Source organism: Setaria viridis, chromosome 5 (genome assembly GCF_005286985.2).
Source record: "Setaria viridis chromosome 5, Setaria_viridis_v4.0, whole genome shotgun sequence".
Classification (NCBI taxonomy): Eukaryota; Viridiplantae; Streptophyta; class Magnoliopsida; order Poales; family Poaceae; genus Setaria; species Setaria viridis.
In genome coordinates, this window is record NC_048267.2 from 9,176,674 (window position 1) to 9,195,495 (window position 18,822).

General features: G+C 45.4%; 2 protein-coding genes across 6 annotated transcripts; both read right to left on the reverse strand.

Annotated features, from left to right (window-relative positions):
• Nucleotides 1-674: 674 nt before the first annotated feature.
• Nucleotides 675-4,240, reverse strand: LOC117858588 (uncharacterized). Of its 5 annotated transcripts, none has more exons than XM_034741681.2 (4): nucleotides 4,103-4,240; nucleotides 3,723-3,846; nucleotides 2,727-2,890; nucleotides 675-2,077 (listed from the first exon to the last, which is right to left on the reverse strand). In XM_034741681.2, the coding sequence occupies exons 3-4, from the start codon at nucleotides 2,830-2,832 to the stop codon at nucleotides 924-926; spliced, it is 1,260 nt and encodes a 419-aa protein (XP_034597572.1). In that variant the 5' UTR covers nucleotides 2,833-2,890; nucleotides 3,723-3,846; nucleotides 4,103-4,240; the 3' UTR covers nucleotides 675-923. The 5 variants fall into 5 exon arrangements, with proteins under 5 accessions (XP_034597572.1, XP_034597570.1, XP_034597571.1 ...); XM_034741679.2 differs by having other exon boundaries at nucleotides 3,723-4,025; nucleotides 4,103-4,178; XM_034741680.1 differs by having other exon boundaries at nucleotides 3,993-4,130.
• Nucleotides 4,241-12,333: 8,093 nt separating this feature from the next.
• Nucleotides 12,334-16,808, reverse strand: LOC117857271 (uncharacterized). Its single transcript, XM_034739855.2, has 3 exons — nucleotides 16,650-16,808; nucleotides 14,233-14,368; nucleotides 12,334-14,073 (listed from the first exon to the last, which is right to left on the reverse strand). The coding sequence occupies exons 2-3, from the start codon at nucleotides 14,333-14,335 to the stop codon at nucleotides 12,563-12,565; spliced, it is 1,614 nt and encodes a 537-aa protein (XP_034595746.1). The 5' UTR covers nucleotides 14,336-14,368; nucleotides 16,650-16,808; the 3' UTR covers nucleotides 12,334-12,562.
• Between the last annotated feature and the right edge of the window lie 2,014 nt (nucleotides 16,809-18,822).

Sequence of the window (18,822 nt, forward strand, 5' to 3'; positions counted from 1 at the left end):
GGCGAAGTATGAAGTGGAGCAATTAGATGAAAGGAGTGGAGCAATTAGATGAAAGGATAAGAGCATAACTGTAATTGAATTTGATTTAAGAGTGTTCAAAACATTGCAGGGCCTGGTTTGGTTCCTTAGACTTATTTTTAGCACCCGTCACATCGAATGTTTAGATACTAATTAGGAGTATTAAACGTAGACTATTTACAAAACCCATTACATAAGTGGAGGCTAAACGGCGAGACGAATCTATTAAGCCTAATTAGTCCATGATTTGACAATGTGTTGCTACAGTAAACATTTGCTGATGATGGATTAATTAGGCTTAATAGATTCGTCTCGCCGTTTAACCTCCACTTATGTAATGAGTTTTGTAAATAGTCTACATTTAATACTCCTAAGTAGTATCTAAATACTCGATGTGACACGTGCTAAAAATAAGCAAGGGAACCAAACGCCCCCTAGGTCATGCCAATTTTGTCATACTCCAAACCACGAACTACTAAAGTGCACATAACTCAAACATGACATGATTCAAAAAAAAGAGGAGGAGAAAACCTCGTACGTAACAGGCGCCAATACAAAAGGCCAGGTATGAACAATATTTTTCAAAAAAAGATACGAACAGGAGAGTAATAGGACTGAACGCACGGTGAGCACAGTGGCAACATAAACCAAATGAGTTGGGACTGAACGTGCAAATACACCATGGGTATTTTATTGCCGAGTGAGTACGTTCAGTGCAATATCTCATTTGTCACTAGTACATCACCACCATCCATCACGTCGTAAGTAAGAATTCAGCAAGGACAATGGAAGTAGACTTCCATATGGTAGGGCTTCTTAATTTCACATGATGGTATATATATGGAAAAAATAAAATGTTGCTAACTTGCTAAATTCTAGTTACCGACGTTTCCAATTAAACTCGGTTACTCAGCGAAAATGCTCCTTCCCCGCCCCACAACTTGCTCCAAGTCTGCGAACCATGATGTCATCAACGATTTCTCTTGAGCAAGGCTCTCAATTCTGGACTTCAGATCTTCAATGCTCTGCTGCATTGTGAGAATCTCAGCTTCATGCTTAAACTTCTCCTCTGAAAGCCTTTCAGCACCTTCAGTCAGTTCTTGACTGTACTTTTCAGCTTCAGTATTTGCTTCCTCCAGCTCCTTAACCTGCTTCTCAACTAGTAATTTCTCTTCAGAAACTCTCTCTAGTTTGGACCTGATGTCTTCAATTGATTTTTGGAGATCAGATATCCGTGCACCGTTAATGGACTTCTCTTGCAGCAATTTTTCAGAAGCATCAGCAAGGTCTTGCTTTAACCTGCTGATTTCTCTCTCTCTTTCAGACAATTCCTCTTCAAATTGCCTTCTTGCTGAATCCACTTCTTCCTTGAGCTTGATAATTTCAGCTTCCAGCTTCGTGTTTTGTTCCAGCAGATTAGAGTTCTCCTTGGACAAACCCTCTATGTCTGAAACTTTCTTTGTTTGATCAGTAGCATTTCCATTCTCTTTATAATCACAATGGCACATCAAGCTCTTCTCCTCCAAAACCTCAAGTTTTTCATCTGCGTCACGCAGTTTCTGGTTTGTCATATTGAGCTCGTCCTCAAGTTCAAGAACTCTCTGATGCAATGTGTAGGCAATGCCATCATCCTCGCCATCTTCGGATTTTGCATCAGACTCTGACTGTGACGCCAGGTCCTCGGGTTCCTTCCTTGATGCTGGCGAGTCATTGTTCTTGTTGCTCAGGAAGAAATCAAAGCCGGCAGCTCTAGGACTCTGCTCCCTTGTCCATGACCTCTGTAGTGGTTCAGGAGATGGTGAGGGTGACCTCTGGAACTCAGAACCACACTCTGAACTGGCTAAAGATCCTGTCGACTGCAGCCTTGTTGGGATATTCTTGCGCAATTCACCAGTGACATTGTCGTAGCGCTCAGCTAGAGCACGGTACATCCGGTAGAAATTCTCGACATGAGTGATGAGCATTGGACGCTTCTGGTAGTACATCTGTGCTTTCTTTGCAAAGGAGTCGCCATCCTCCTCAATCAGCTGGAGCATTTCCTTCACTTGCTTATCCATTTCTGCATGTTTCAGTTCAGGGAAAAGTTGATAAACATAAAGAAACAGAGGCAACATGCAGAATAACATTAGCTAGAAGCCTAGACAAAATCTCAAACACCCTAGGTGGAATCCTTTGCTCATTTACTGTACAGTGGGAAGTTATGCAAATGCTCAAATAAAAGAACACTAGAACATCAGTAAATGTTTAGAAAAACATTAACATCATAACTTTCATTTTTTCTGTAATTTTTTTGGTTAAAATGAAATGTGTTTTTTTTGGTTAAAATGAAATGTGTACATACTTCCTTAATCATATCGTCAGGACTCAGGAACACTAAAAGTCTATTACACTTATACCATATGAACTGATCAGCAACTAGTAGGAACAAAAGGTATCTAGTAGTGCATCATTTAGGTAACTACCCATTCTTGGTCATCTGTTCAGTTGAATAATAAGACGACGCTACTGTATGGAAGATACGGTATGCACTTATACAGAGAATCGGAGTACTATGGAAAGTTTAGATATTGCACTTCCTTTGCTTTATTATTCATTTATGGCAATCTACGTGCATAGACTATTAGAAAATGGTACTGTACCTTTACATGTATTGAAATGTATGAATGTTACCCAAGTACTGAGAAGAGCCTATGACAAAATTTCCATACCTTCGAGATTTTCTGCAAGCCATTTCGAGTTCTTGGGGCTAATGTGACTGTCCCACCACCACGAATGGCGCTTCTTGGTAGGGTTCCTCTCCAAAGGTGGCTTCATACTCACAAAACTTTCTGGGAAGCTAGAAGTTGTATCAGATTGAAGCACTATCTGAAAACTGAAGGCGTGCATCATCAGGAACAATAACTATAGCAGTCACAAATATGACAGCTGAATGATTAATACCGCAAAAATGAATACAGTATACAGGATCATGGTTCTCCGACAATGAAAACATTTAAGATAAACTCAACCTGAAGTAATATAGACTAGATCACTGCAATAGTGTGGCATCAGCATGCAGTTGACAACAGTGTCAGGCTGTCAGCAGCCTCTTATTTGAGGTAGTCCAAATCAAGATATCAGTGTATCTACTGATTGGAAGGTACCTAGCCCTTGTCGGCTGGATAATAAAATGTTTTCCAATTCAAAACAAATGTACATGCAATTAGCTCCAGTCTATTCTTAATAAAACTAAGGAACCAATGGTATATGAGTATGACTCAGAGAAACAAATGGCTCAATCTCAAACACCAGACATCCAGGATCGGAGGAATGAATGATACATCAGGTCAGTTCATCAGGGTAATGAATGGATTCAGTCAACATAAGCAGTAAAAACTCAATGTCGAAACATCCTTTCTTTGATCATCCTACTGTTTCACAAAAGAATGGCCAGATTACGGTGGTAAAGCAGCATCCAGAAAGAAACGGAGGTGGCCACTAAGCCAAACAAGACCAGATCAAAGGATAACCAATCAACCAAACCTTCAGAAATGCTGCAAGATCTTGCTAGGAAAGGAAAACCATCTCTAAACTTAACCGAATGCATCAAGAAGTGTTCGAGAGAAAAAAAAAAGAATGGATCAAGAAACCGAGACACACAAACTGAAAAGAAACATACCAGATTCTGCATAAGCAAGCAGCATGAGAGCACAGCCCAATCTCACCTGAGGGATAAAAACACAGGAAGGCGGCGCCTTCAGAGTCAGAACCTAGGATCCCGCGCGCGCCCAAGATCTCCGCCGCCGCCCACGGCCACCACACGCACCCGCGCGCTCAGAACGCCAGCTCCTGCAGAGACAGACAGGCCATGGGAAGAAGAAGAGAAGGCGTCAAGAACCGGCAGCTGCATTCGTTCCCCGGTCAATGCTTGAAGCAAACGCGTGGAGAGCTGTGAAACATGCAGGGCACCACGAGGGGCTATGGTTGATGCCCACCTACTCCTGCTCCTGCGTGCGTTACTGCCGCACCTGCAGAATCCAAGATCTGCTACTGTTGCTTTTAACGGAGCAAAAAAGGGAAGCGAGAGGAAGGAGAAAGCATCGACCTTTTTGTTCACACTTGAGTAGTGTAACCGCAGCCGCAGCGTTCTTGGATTGGATGGTAGGCCAGAGGAGAAATGGAAATGAGGAGGGATGGATATAGAAATGGGCAGGGAATAAACTATTGGCACATGGTGTCGCCAGCCACGTGGTGTGTGGACTTGTTGTTTGTGGTCAAGATTGCATTTTTTAGTTTTCACAGGAAAAAAAGATAAGAAGATGTTGCAAAAGATGGCAGGACAAGAGCCTGCAGGGGATGAGGTGTGTGTGAAAACAGCCTGCATTGAATTGTTGCCGTGGAATTGTACGAAATGAATGAATGGGTAAAACGAGATACCATTAGTAGGATTTAATTCTAGGTAGATACGGTACCTTGTGAAAAAAAAAACTATCGTTCTCAAAGCTTCTGTGCATGGAGTTGACAGAAAACAGAAGCAAAAGCTTGCAAAACTCCACAATCTCTGTGAGAGAACTCAGAAGATCACTGGGAACCAAGAACAAACGTGCAAACCTTTATATAGGACAGGAGCACCAGCACTCATCCAAACTGAAGGATGAACTGCAGGAAGGGATGGGAGAGTAATAAGAAAACGTTAGACAGGCATGAATGATGGAGAGTTAGCCATGGTTAAAGTAAATCCTCTTCCAAGGGTGAGAGTTTTGCCAATACCTTGGATGGGCAAGAAATGACGCCTGAAACGTGTAACCGAGCAAAAAGTTGCAGAGGAAGAGGACGCAGGGACGCACGGTCGGCATGTGATGCCCTTCAGAGCTCCTGATCCCTACGGTACTATAAAAAAATCCGATCGATCATCAGATACGGCTGCTCATGAATCCCGATGATTATAATTTGTAATTTAGTAGATGTGCTGTCTGCCTGCTTGCGCTGAACGGGCACCGTGTTGTAGGGTGACCGGGTGAGCATTAGCTCGTGCTTAGTTGTGATCACTTGGCAAATCTTTTCCTTGAGACGCAAAAAACACTGACCGTGACCAGGTCGGAGAGCAAATCATGGAGGAAAGCATGGCGGCGCACGGCATGGACGGGTCAGGGACCGAGACAGACTCTTCGGAAAGAGCCAGAAATAACTGGGCGCACGTGGGCGCACGTGGCCCGGATTGGAATGCGGCCCAGAGAAACTGGCAAAACAAAACAACTACTAAAATAGCTGATTTTCGGAGAGAGCTCCCAACTGCGTGCGACTTGGGCCATTTTGTGATCTGGGCACGATTGACGGGCGGTTTTAATTCATGGCCCAAAACTATTACCAGCCCATCAGGCAGTGCGCGCGCGGCCTGCTGGGGATGGCCTGCAGCCCACAAAAACTTCAGGCGGTCCATTCAATTCCCACACTTACATCAAGGCCGAGGAGTCCTTTTCACATAGATTTATACTTAACTGTATCAGTGTTATTTTGCGGGTAATAAATTGTATTAGAGCTATAGTGATCTCTAATATATGTATAGTTTCTAAGTAGATATTGTGTAACTAAATATTTGGACGTTGAACTCCTATGCAATATTTGAATTTTTGTAATACTTTGATTCGGGTCCAAATTCTTTCTAAAAAGGTGTAGCATGCATAGTCACAAATTCACAACTCGAAATAGGTGCTATGATGCTAAAAAATATGCCTGGGCGTTGGCTAGACAATGTTTGATGTGCCCCAAATATGTACTCTTTCTTTGAGAGGTCAAATATATATCGATCTTTCTATACAGACATACAGTAGCATAAGGTTACAGTGCCTGGCAACTGCAACATGCAGTACACTGGATAGATGAAGTCCATAGAAAGGCCCAATCGGGTTGCTTTTAATTGAGCATTATCCATTGACTTGTGCAGTTACCATAGTGTAATACTGTCACTTAGACTGTAAACAAGAATGCTTGGGTGACCAACAACAGTTGAGCAGATTTCTTCAGTGAAATAATGCGTTTTCCAACTACATTGTACATTATTCCCAGAGAAAGCGATTTTCTGATCCTTACATCTGGACTATTTTGGGAGGAACTGACCGACATCATAACGATTTTTCTTATGTGTATAAAATTGTCAACGGGATAGATTGACAAACTAGATAAATTTTGGGTTTCTACCAAAAAAAAAACTCAAAGCACATAAAAGATGTTGGAGATCGAACTGGAGTCGGACTGATCCACCGGCGAGGGTCGTGATCAGCAGAAGCAGCCAGCTGTGCCCTGTGCGCCTGTGCGCCTGTGTATTGCATTGTGATTATATTACTCTATTTTCATTTTTTTTTTTGCAAGAGGGGATAACGTGTGATCGGGAGACCTTTGAAGGTCGCAGAAACAAAGGGATAAGTTGGGACGGACATCACAACCTTAGAAGTCAAGGAAAACTCAAGAGATAAAAGATAATGTGACATTAGTACGATGTGCTCCTCCCTTGTAATGAGGTGATCAAGATGGTAAACAAAAGATAAGATATGGCGTGAGCATGGGAGGTCGAAGGTGTGCATCTCTCGCCAGCTGCCACCAAGGGTAGCCAACAAAGGACCGTTCTTGAAGATCTGGGATTGATTTCGCCCATCTTTTCCCACCCCAAATGGTCATATTTGGGAGGAGAAGGGAAGACAGAATGAGGGAGAAGGCTCATGCCGGTCTGGATGCTACACCAGCCTGCACCGCGGCGTAATCAAAAGAGTGACGCCGGCCTGGATGAGGTTTTTATAACATTTTTTATTTTTTTTAAATCACAGGATTATAAAAGGAGGTAGAATACTAAAAGTGTTCTCATGGAGCCATCCGATCTCCAATACAAATTAAAAGTATAGGGAATTTTTCCTAAATTGCATGAGTAGCTTCTTAAGCTAATGAAAATAAGGCTGCAAACCACCATCAATGGCTCAAAGGACGTTGATCCTAGAACTCCCTTCTAAACTTTAAACGGCGAATGTAATGAAACAATACCACCTAATTGATTCGAAAAAAGAACTCTATTGTGCAAGCAAAGATTACATACAGGAGGAGGGTGTTTTGTCATGGGCCCGTGGTGCCTATGATATGACGACGATGGCATCCATCGTAGGCACCCCACGGCCCACCACGGGCAGCGCGGCCATTGCTGGCGTGGGTGACAAGAAGGTGGCTAGGTGAGGGTATAGATTTTCATATGGGCTGCCCGGCCCTAGCACGAAAAGGCCTGGCACGAAATGGCCCGGCACAAAATGGCCCGACCCCTCAATCGTGCCGTGCCGTGTCGTGCCGTCGTGCCGAACAGGCAGCCCAGGCCCGGCACTACGGCCTTTTTTTAGGGCCGGGCCGGCACGGTGGCACGGCAGGCACTAGCGTGCTAGTGCCGGGCCAGGCACTAAGTCTCAATGACCACTCATACTCATTAACACAACATACACAAGTCATTTATCTATAAAAGAACATCAGATTTTAACTTCAACAGAATAAAATCATCTTATCAAACTTCACAAATCACAAATCAACACATCACAGATCAACATCACAGAGAGACAAGAGATTATAAATTATAAGTTTGAGCTGGTGCAATGGCTGCCTCATTAAAAACCTATCCAGGTAAAACTCACACCTCGTGAGAAAAAACCCTGGATAGGAAAAAAGAGTACAGCCCAGCTCAATCAAATAATAGTTCTAAAACTTAAGTTATTACAGGCCAGTGTTACACTTCTGAATTCTCAGCGACATCTAGGTACAAATTAGCAAAACTCTCCTCAAGTTCTTCATCCTCTATTAAGTTCTGAAGTCTTGCTTCTGCAGCCTCCCAATCCTTGACGCAAGAAAGCATCTCGACCGTCTCCGGTTTCAATCGACGCCGCCTCTCCTCAATGATCCTGCCAGTAGTGCTGAAAACAGATTCTGATGAAACTGTGGAAACAGGAACAGAAAGAACATCTCTAGCTAAGATGGACAGAACAGGATAAGTTCTTTTATGCTCATGCCACCAAGATAAGATGCTGAAGTTATCATCAAAATGGGTGACAGTGTCACTGTCCAAGTAGGTAGAGAGTTCATTGCCAATACCCATACCACTTGCAGTTGCAGTAGTGCTTGCAGCAAAGCACTTGCAGATGACCTTCTAGACAAAGCAAGAGGCAAAGAGGGAGGAGGGGTGGAGAAAGAAGTACCAGGGAGATCATGAATTCCAAAGGCAGATACACCAGAATCTGAACTAGTGGAAAAAATATCATCCCAAGCACTAGTTTTCTTACCAGAAGTGGATGGAGGTGGAGGAGTTTGCAATTTTACTGCACCAAACTTGTCATCATACAGTTTAAATGCAGTAGACAGTTCAGCTCTAACATCAGTGAAGTAAGCAGAATAATCAGTACCAGTAAGACTAGATAACAACCTGAGCACATTTTGAAAACCTTTCAATTTAGCTCTAGGGTCCAATATGAATGCAACAGAATAAAGCATAGGAATGTCTCTCCAGTACTTAAGATAGTAATCTTTCATAGGAACAACAACATGCCTAAGCAATTCATCATTTTCATAATGTCTAAGATGCTTAGCAATCAAAATGAGCTGATGCAACATAAGTGGAGAGGAAGGATAATAAACACCAGATAGTGCAACAGTACAATTATAAAAGAGTTCAAAGAAGGATAGCATACTCTGTGCAATAGTCCAATGATCTTCTGTCAACAGTAAAGGATCTCTTTCACCCCTAGGATAGTTAGTCTCAATGAAAACATTAAATGTCTGTCTGTAAGGGAGCAAATGCTTGAGCATGAGATAAGTGGAGTTCCACCTGACTTCCATGTCCAAACCAAACTTTCTAGGACGAACATTCACAGCTAAACAAAATCTCTTAAATGCAGCAATGCGCTGGTTAGAAGCATTGATGAAAGATATTGCAGATCTAAATGCATCTAGATATGGCTCAATTAGACTAATGGCAGATTTAACCATGAGATTGATGATATGACAAGCACAACGCTGATGTAAGAACAATGATCCAACATAAGCAGCTAATTTAGGACTAAGTTTCTCCATAGCAGTAGTATTAGCAGAGGCATTATCCAAAGTAACAGAAAACACCTTTGAAATCAAACCATACTCCTCTAGCACACTAGTCGCACGGTCAGAAATGTTCTGGCCAGAGTGAGATTCATCAATAAGCCTTAAACCAATTAACCTCTTCTCTAATTGCCAATCAGCATTAACATAATGAGCAACCACACTAAGGTAATCTTCCTTAGCATTACCAGACCAGATATCAGAAGTGATAGACACAGATGAAACGGCAACAAATGATTCAATAAGCTTAGCACGACAATCAGTAAAGTACTTGCACATATCTCTAGTAGTTGATTGCGTAGAAACAGCAGAAAACCTATGATTATGAGCAAGTTTAATATACTCTTCAAAAGCAGGAGATGCACTGAAACACAGAGGAAGATCTAGTCTAGCAATCAAACGACATAATTGAGTACGAGCTACCTCAGCAGAGTAATCCCATTGACGGACAGAACCGTCAGGGTTGAAATGGATCAGAGACTGGGAATTACGAACCTTAGCCCTCCTGTTTGGGCATTTCTCAACATGCCTGTTGAGATGGCCAGTGCCAATGGAAGATCTTGCAGCATATATAATGCCACAATGATTACACTTGGCAGAGACCCTTACCTTCTTCCCATTGATGTCCTTGAAGATCTTTTCAAAGTCCTTCCAGCACTCAGAGGTGGTGGAACGGGACCTCTTGGTGCCACTGCTCACCATGTCTGGATCAGCATCAGGTGCTTCTTGACCAACAGGTGGTGCTTCAGTCGCAGCTATGTCGATTGGATCGACAGCGCTACGACCGAAGAGCTCGTCCCGCTCTGCCTCCATGTCACTCTCATCATCACCTCGCTGGCCCATCATCCGAAGCTCGTCGTTGATGGTGTGCTCCTGGAAATCGTTGCCGCCGTCCATCGCCGACGCTCTGGTCCCTCAACGGATCAACCTCGAACACAAAATAAGAATGAGTCAGGAGAAGAACACCAACAAATTAGTAGAAGAACACCAGCAGACAACAACGCAACGGCTTACCAACGAATCCGGAGCACCAGAGCGCACGGCGATGGTCAACGAACAACGGATCTGGAGCACAGAGCCAGGGAGGAGCGAGAGGAGGCAATAGGACAGTGGATAGAGGAGTGGGCGAGAGCGAGAGGTGGGGGAAGAAGACAACAACGCAACGGCTTACCAACGAATCCGGATCACCAGAGCGCACGGCTAGGTGAACTAACAACGGATCTGAACACCGGAGCCAGGGAGGAGCGAGAGGAGGCGGGGGTTGGGGGAAGAAGAACACCAACGAATCAGTAGAAGAACACCAACAGACAACGGTCGGGAGGCGAGGGGGGCTAGCGGCGCCGGTAGGCGGCCGATGCCGGCCTTCGGTTGCCGGAGAGGGAGGAGGCGAGAGGAGGAGGGGGTTGGGGGAGGAAGAAGATGAAACAAGAACGAATCAGTAGAACACCAACAGACAACACCACAACGGTCGGGAGGCGAGGGGGGCCAGCGGTCGCCGACGAGGGAGGAGACGAGAGAGCGGAGGCGGAGAGGAGGAGAGCCAGAGGCGGCGACCGGCGAGCTGGCAAGGCGTGCGGGAGGCGGAGAGCCAGAGGAGAGCGAGAGCCGAGAGGAGAGCAAGATCCAGATCCAGAGCGAGAGAGCGGCGGGGAGGGGAAGGAAATGAGGTAGGGTTTGCGGCCGAGCGGGGCGACGCGCCGGCGGGGTTATATACCCCCTCCCCAACGGCTCGATCCAACGGTCGGGAGGCGACGGGATGCCGGAGATCAACGGTCGGGAGGCGAGGGGCGTGGGGGTGTCGGGCCAGCATCGGGCCGGCCCAAAAATTGTGCCGGGCTCGTGCTGGCCCAGTGTGCCGGGAATGCGGCCAAGGCCCGGCACTATCATCGTGCTGGGCCGGCCCGAGCACTATTTCCCTCGTGCCGGGCCCGTGTTCGTGCTGAGTTTTTTAGTGCCGGGCCTCGGGCCGCCCAGTGGGCCTGGCCCATTTGGAAAACTTTGGGTGAGGGATGCCAGCCAGCAGGAACTCGAATTGCAGGAACTCTGAGAAGAGAGAAGAAAGCCGGCGGCCGTTGAACCCTGGTGGGACCCAATAAATAACCGCCTCTCGGCGTTCCTCGTCACTAACAAACCACCTTTCTTCCTTCCAGTTCCTTGTTCTAGAACCCATACGCGCAACTCCGCCACCGCGACCTCCCGCAAGCCAGCCCGCCCCACCGCCTCGCCGGAATCATGTCTCGCCACCGGGGCTGGGCCCCCACGCCTTCGCCGACGAGCCACTACAGCTTGTACTGCCCGAACTGCGACGAGACGAGGAGGTATCTCCTCCACGACATCTTGAGCCATCGGGCGTGTTGGTGCTCCGGTCGCCCCGACGGGGTCCCTGCGGTGGCGCGGGGTCAGCAAGCCGCGATGGAGGCGGTGGTGGCGGCGCGGGCTCGGCAGGCTTCGGCTTCCTCGGGCACGCCTGCCTCGTCTGCGTAAGAGCCTTTGCAATTGCCACTCGATTTTGCTTCTGGAGTTATTTTGGACTTGCCGAGGTTTTCGTTCCGCCTCCTCATCGCTGATGATCGAATAGTGCGGAAACTGTGGCTGAATAGATGACTTCCTGCTTTTTTCTGAATTCATTGATGTTGATTTGCATTTTGCACCTAATGGAGTAATCTGTGGGATGCAAATAGTATTAGTCATGTCGGATGCTCTCCTCAGAGATGTTGATTTGCGGCTAATGGACTAATCGGATCACGAGTCTGTTTTCTGAATTCTATACTTTTCCATTTCCTTGAGAGAGAGAAAAAAATCAAGCACTATACAAGTTCATAGGACGGGACACAATTAACTTAGGGGATGTTTGATACGAGATGCTAAACTTTAGTAGGGTCACATCGAATGTTCGGATGCTAATTAGAAGGATTAAACATGAGCTAATTACAAAACTAATTGCACAGATGGAATCTAATTCGCAAGACAAATCTATTAAGGCTAATTAATCCATCATTAGCAAATGATTACTGTAGCACCACATTGTCAAATCATGGACTAATTAGGCTTAATAGATTCATCTCGCAAATTAGACTCCATCTATGCAATTAGTTTTGTAATTAGACTCTGTTTAATACTCCTAATTAGTATCCAAACATCCGATATGACAGGTGCTAAAATTTAACGAGGTGTATCCAAACAGCCCCTTACACACAGACAGTATAGACTGATGAGTCGATGTAACAGCAAAGCAAACTACGCATAGCTGAATAGCTCATTACATTACACGCCACATAGTACGAGTATCTCAATAGCTCAAGTAACTGCATAGCCAAATTTCGCTCAAATTATATAGGAAGAAGGGGAAGGGGGAAAGGAGTTGCACAAATTACATCGACAAATCACATTACACCAAGATATCGATTTTAACATCAGGGAACAAGGATCCCGCGAGGCGCAAGCTACTCGCTCAAGTTGCCATCACCATGGGCCTCTTGTGGCCCTGTAGGAGCTGCCGGAGCTGCTGGTACCCATGGCGGTAGTGATCAAGCGAGAAGCACAGCTGCCTGATGGCCTCCCGCTTCCCCTCTGCGCTGTCGGATATCAGAAGCTTCTGCTTCTCAACCTCTTCCTCCAGCTCGCACACCCGCGCACGCAGGTCAGACACAGTCTTCCGTGCAGCATCTGCTACTTCGAGCAGCTTGACATGCTCCAGGTGCAGCTGATGCAAGTGGCTGTCCATCTCCTTCAGCTTTTCATCACGAGTAGTGACATCAATCAGCAGAATGGACACTTTGTTTTCAACTGCAGATTTCTCTGAGGACAGTAGCTCAAGCTTCTTCTTAAGATCGGCAATGGTTTCATTCAGTTCAGATATTTGTTCCTCACTCTTGAGGGAAGCTTCTTCCTTCTCAGCATGAAGTTGTTTAAGCTGTTCCTCTGTGGCTGTCAACTTGCCCACGAGAGAAGCAACAGAGTCATTTAAGTCACTAGTTGCCTGTTCCAGATCCTTCACACGGTCCTGAAGCAGTGCTTTCTCTTGCAGGCTTTTCCCTAAGCCATCTTTCAGGTTCTTGATTGTAGCCTGTAGCTCCATGACCTCAGTCCTTGAATCCTCCAACTGCCTACGAACTTGCTCAAACTCCATGGCACGTTCCTCGAGTACACCCTTCTCATTTGCATCATTTTCCAATCTTGCTTGCAGATCCTTGATTATTTCTTGTAACTTCATTATCTCTGCAGAAGATTCATCTAAGCTATGAGATGCTTGTTCAAGCTCCTTTACCTGGGCCTCAAGCTGCAATTTCTCTCCTGTAACTTTTGCTAGGTCTCCTTTTAGACCCTCAATCTCATTCTTGTTTTCCAGAACTGTAGCTACCAAATCTTCCTTTTCACTGCTAACTTGTTTGAGACTCACCTCAAGTTTTTCACATTGGCAGTGCCTGTTCTTCTCCTCAAGTGCCTCAATTTGTTGCCTTGCTTCCTGAAGCTCCTCTTCTAGCTCGCTAACCCGTCCATTCATTATATAAGAAAATCCATTGCCATTTTCTTCACTTGGTTCATCAACCTCTGAATCGGAATCTGAAGAAGAAGAAGATGATCCATCACTCCCCTTCTTGGAAATGTCTGAGCTTCCACCAGAACCAAGGAACACATCAAAGCCAGCTGCTCTTGTTTTGTGCTTCTGCTTTGGTGTCTTCTGTTCCATGTTGGGCTCTGGAGATGGTGAAGTAGATTGTGTCTCCGAATCAGTTTCAGATATACCAGAGCCTTGAGACTGCAGCGATGATGGAAGATTCTTGCGCAATTCCCCAGTCACGTTGTCATAACGCTCAGCAAGAGCACGGTACATGCGATAGAAGTTCTCGACATGGGTTACAAGCACAGGCCGTCTCTGGTAATACATCTCAGCCTTCTTTGCAAAAGAATCACCTTCATCCTCTATGAGCTTCAGCATCTCTTTAACTTGTTTATCCATCTCTATTTGTTCAGAAAAAAAAATGTCAGGAAAATTATATTGCAGGATAAAACATATACAGGATACCTGAACATTGAACAAGTCACTGCATACTGCTCTGCCTGGAAAGCAACATAAGTGCCTTGTACATATTGCCATTCAATAAACAACAGAATTGTTACCTTCCAAATTCTCAGCTAGCCATTTGGAGTTCTTGGGGCTAATATGGCTGTCCCACCACCATGAATGGGACTTCCTCGTTGGCATTCTTTGCATGCGCTTCATTCTCAACAAAAAGAAAAACTCCTCTAAGTAGACCTGGTCATGATTGACAGAGAGCATAAATGAGAATATGAAACTGCACGTGGACTAGTCTTAGAATTGTTATTATTGAATGAGTAAAGTTTAGGAAACAGATAATCTTTCAATGCCACGACTAGAGAACTTTTAGAATATTGGAGGCAGTAAACAAGAAATGACTGGCAGTAACATCCGCAGGAATCTCAAATATAAAGAAAAACACTGAATACAGAAAAGCAATGCATAGTATGGTAGGTTAATCTGTGATAGATCAACTTGCGATCATATGTGGAAAAGCAGGTCCTGCGCTGCCTGCCTATAGAGAAGTACCATTTGCATATAGTACAGAGGGTCATGAAAAGGACTCAGCATCTCAACCTCAAAAAATGCAGGGACCGGAACATTGCTTGGTTAGCAAAAAGATGGGAAAGGTCATATCCTTCATCAATTATGATTTTATCAGCAAATCAATCAGCATTCAGGAATGATTTTTTCAGAAAATCCAGGACCAGAATACTGATTAACATCAGCAACCTAAGGTGGAATTGAGGAGCAAAGGGGAAAAAATCACTATGATGACTGATGGGGTACAAAAATACCTCATTGAAGTTTTTGAAGTGTGAAAGAACACAAGTACATAATTGTATGACAGATGTGACAGCTATACACTAATGAATTTTGACAATTTGGTGCTTATTGTACCCATTTAGCTGCTATGCAAAAATCAGTTAGACAAACATGTAATCTGTCATAGACTGCATATCCCACATGTTTGGGATGGACTGATGGAGATGAAGTTTATCAAATCTTTCAGGTTCGAATATTAGTTGGGAAACTCCTTCATGGAACAGAAATGGATATGACTTGGTTATCACATACCACAGAGCAAAAGATGTAGCAACTACCTCTCCCTAGTTAGGTAAGAGCGAGAACCTAATTCAATGAACTCGAATAAACTAGCACACACAAGATAATTGACAGCAAATTTGTTCTGTCCCCACAGGGAACAGAAGTTCAGGGCTCAAGCTGAAACTAGCAGTACCAAAAGCTCTTCAGCTATTGTCAACCTATATCCACCAATAATTGAGTGATAAATTAGACTAGTCAATTTAGTGTAAAAAATAATTGTTTGTGATCCACGTAACATGGCCCCCAGCTTACATCTAGGTGGACACATGCAGGCATCGGGTGAGGAGGGGCCAAGGGGGGATCACAGTAGGAATAATTTCTGATCTCATTCTGATCATGGCTCTCTGGAATTGTATTTTTTATTCATTTCTTGAAGATAATTTTGTCGTGCATATGAAGATGATACTTAAAGAACACAGCTAGAAGAAGCAAATATAAACTTGCAAGGAATTCATGTAATATCCAGAGAAGTCAGTGGAGCTTGCACACACAATGGATCCAAAAGGGCAGTCGTCAGTACAAGTTACATATTTTTTGTAGGAAAGTTATTCCATACAATAAAAAAGATCTAATATCAGTCAGATAAACATCTAAAACTAGTTGCAGGTCTCCTAATCCGAACAGCTGTGACTAGGAACATGCACCAGCTAAGATGATCACCATGTGCACGCATGCTCTAGAACGAACCTGGCAAAAATATCATGAAGGATCTTAAAAAAACAAAATTAAAATTGCCCCCTATCTTTCTGATATCCCAAGTCCCCCATCTGCCCATCATGCAACAGGCCAGGCTGCACGCACCAGGAACCGCTACACTTGAGTCTAGCAGCTTCAGAGAGAGACTAGAGAGGATTTGTTGGCGACATCTGAGTAAGTCGAAGCAGATTTTCCTCATGAACAGATTACGAAAGCTCGAGGTAATCAATGAACCAACTACTTTTATGGTCAGGTGAAAGCGATGGGGATTCAAGAGGTCAATCTAGATTAAACCGGGGAGTTGTTTTATATAGAATTTTTAGGCTTCAGGCAGAATCAGCAAGATGAATCTAGAAACAACGCTTGCGCACAAGAGCCTGAAATCATCATGCCTTTTTTTTCCTCCTGGCCACCATAGAGTGGAGTGAACAACAAGCGACAGTACTGCATGGCACATGTGGAAGTTTGAATTTTTATTTTTTGAAAAATAGAACAGAAATTGCGGATGGAACGTACAGTCCCAGGGACACATGCGAAACACTCAGCACGGAACTCATCTCCTTTCAGGAAACATGGGGGGGAAAATAAGGACAGAAATCACTGTTCCTTGCCAGGAGCGAAACACCGAGCGCACCCTGACCGCAACGCATGCCGGGAGGAAAGAAGAACTGGGAGAAGGGCTGGGAGAGCATACCGAGGAGGACTGGAGGAGAGGATATCGGTCGAGCAGGTGGTCTTCTCTTCCCCCCGCCTGGGGGAGAGGAAGCAGAGGCGAGAGGCACCCTGTGAGCGGAGGCGAGAGTGATTAGGCCTCAACCACGGCGTGTGAAGAGCGCTGGCCTCTTTAAACTGCGGGGACGACGGGACCCCCTGGTGGGTGGCGAAATGACGGCGCTGCCCTCGGGCGCGGGGTGCTGGTGGGGACGGCGAGTGACCGGTGGGCCTTCGGTTTCCGGAAACGGGGAGGGCGTGATGAGCTGGACGCGTTTGGGCTCCGGGGGGCAGGTGGCGCCGCGGTGGTTACAGGTAAACGGGGGTGGTTAATTAATCCGTGTGGAAGACACCTGGGATTGGGTAGCGGGGCCCACGCGGCGCGCCCGCGAGGTTTGAATTTTGATGCCGCGTCTTGCCCTCTCGTAGAGACAGGTGTGTCTAATGCATGGGAAAACCCGTAAGGTGGTTTTGCCACGCCGGCATGCTGACTTGATTAAGATGTTGACGTGGACCAGCTACCTTTTTCGAACACCACGGCTTCCTTGGACGCGCGTGCATGGCTTCTGGCGAGCAAGAGACGGGGTCTGGGCGCAAGGGGAAGGCGACGGCGCATAGGCAGCGGCCACGGAGGGCGAGCGTCTCACAAAATTGAAGCGAGTGCATATCAAATCGGAGCACAACCGGAAGAAATCAACCTTTCCCCGAGCCAAATCAAAGCACGGGCTAGCAAAATCGAAGCAGAGGCGGTCAAATTGAAGCAAAAGTGGATAATTTTGAAGCACAGGTAGACGAAATCTAAGTTCACGCATGCTAAATTGGAAGACGGGATAGTAAAATTGGTAGTATTGTGCTATCAGTGGCAACGAGCATTGGCTTGGGCAGCAGTGCGATGCCCACACAGATGCCTCCACTAGTCGGCTACCTCCAGAGACCGAATTAATTTGACTGATTTTGGAACTTGATTGTGCTATTCAATGGTGGCAAGCGCCAATGATGTTATTGCATGGGAGCGGCAGAGATGCTCCAGCCGCTGTCCACGGCGGCGACCTCTGTGACAAATCTGAGGACTTTGCTCTTGGTTTACATCGATGGCGGGTGTAACCTTGTGAGGGTGTCAGACCTCGTTGTTAGGAGAGGGTGAAGCATGGGACCTAGCTGCTAGTTGTGGGCTCGTGGCGGAGAAGAACGGAGGGGCCGACCACCAGCGGCGCCGCTTGCGGAGGATAAGAAAAAAGAGGTAGCATGATTTTTCCTAGAACTGGTGAGTCATGTGGGTCCCATAGAAATAAAAAATATTTTAGAATTCATGAAAATAAATTGTTGTGCCACTCACGAGCAAGGTCCAACTGTCAGCCGATCCACATCATCATCTCAATCCATCTCAGCGTGCCATCATAGCAAAACCACTATAGGAGTTTATTTAAACGGTTTTGCAAATATTGAGTGTTAAACATCCAGTTTTGTAGTTGAGGTGGTGGTTGAGGTGGTGATGTGATCGAGTCTTAATATGTTGGGGGTTATGTAGATTTCTTCCATAATGTATTGGATATTCGGCTATCATTTGTTTCACACCCATCCTTCACACTCACATACTCTACTCATACCGTGAGATTAAAAAAGTTACGATAAGTGTCCCATTGTCAATGTACATACCATTTATTTAAAGAATAGTTAGTCATAGATGCGAGCACCGTGCTAAGCAGCTGGTGATGCTTAGCTCATGGAACTTTTGGAGAAATTCGCATGCGTCATGATTTTGAAGGCTGAGGAAATATGCTTATTTCTCGATCAAGTGACATCCCAAGTAATAGTAGCGTTGTAAGCTTAATTCGACGGTCATCTATCATCCTCCTAGACATTTTATTATGTGCGGGCATTTGTTTTTCACCCTCCCTTGGAAAGTTGGAACTTGGTTACATGTATCGGTGTATGTTTTCATGGGAAATCTAGCAGTGGTTCTCCTACGTGACTGATGATACGGAGCACCTTTGAGTATTATTAAAGAAATATCTCTACCGCGAGGGTGTTTGTTTCCTAGGGACTAAACTTTAACCCCCATATATTGCATTGCACAAATTACCCTGCGCATGCCTTGCCTACCCCTGACCTCCCCGCCGCCACCACCACCGCCGCCCCACCTTCCGCTGGCGCGG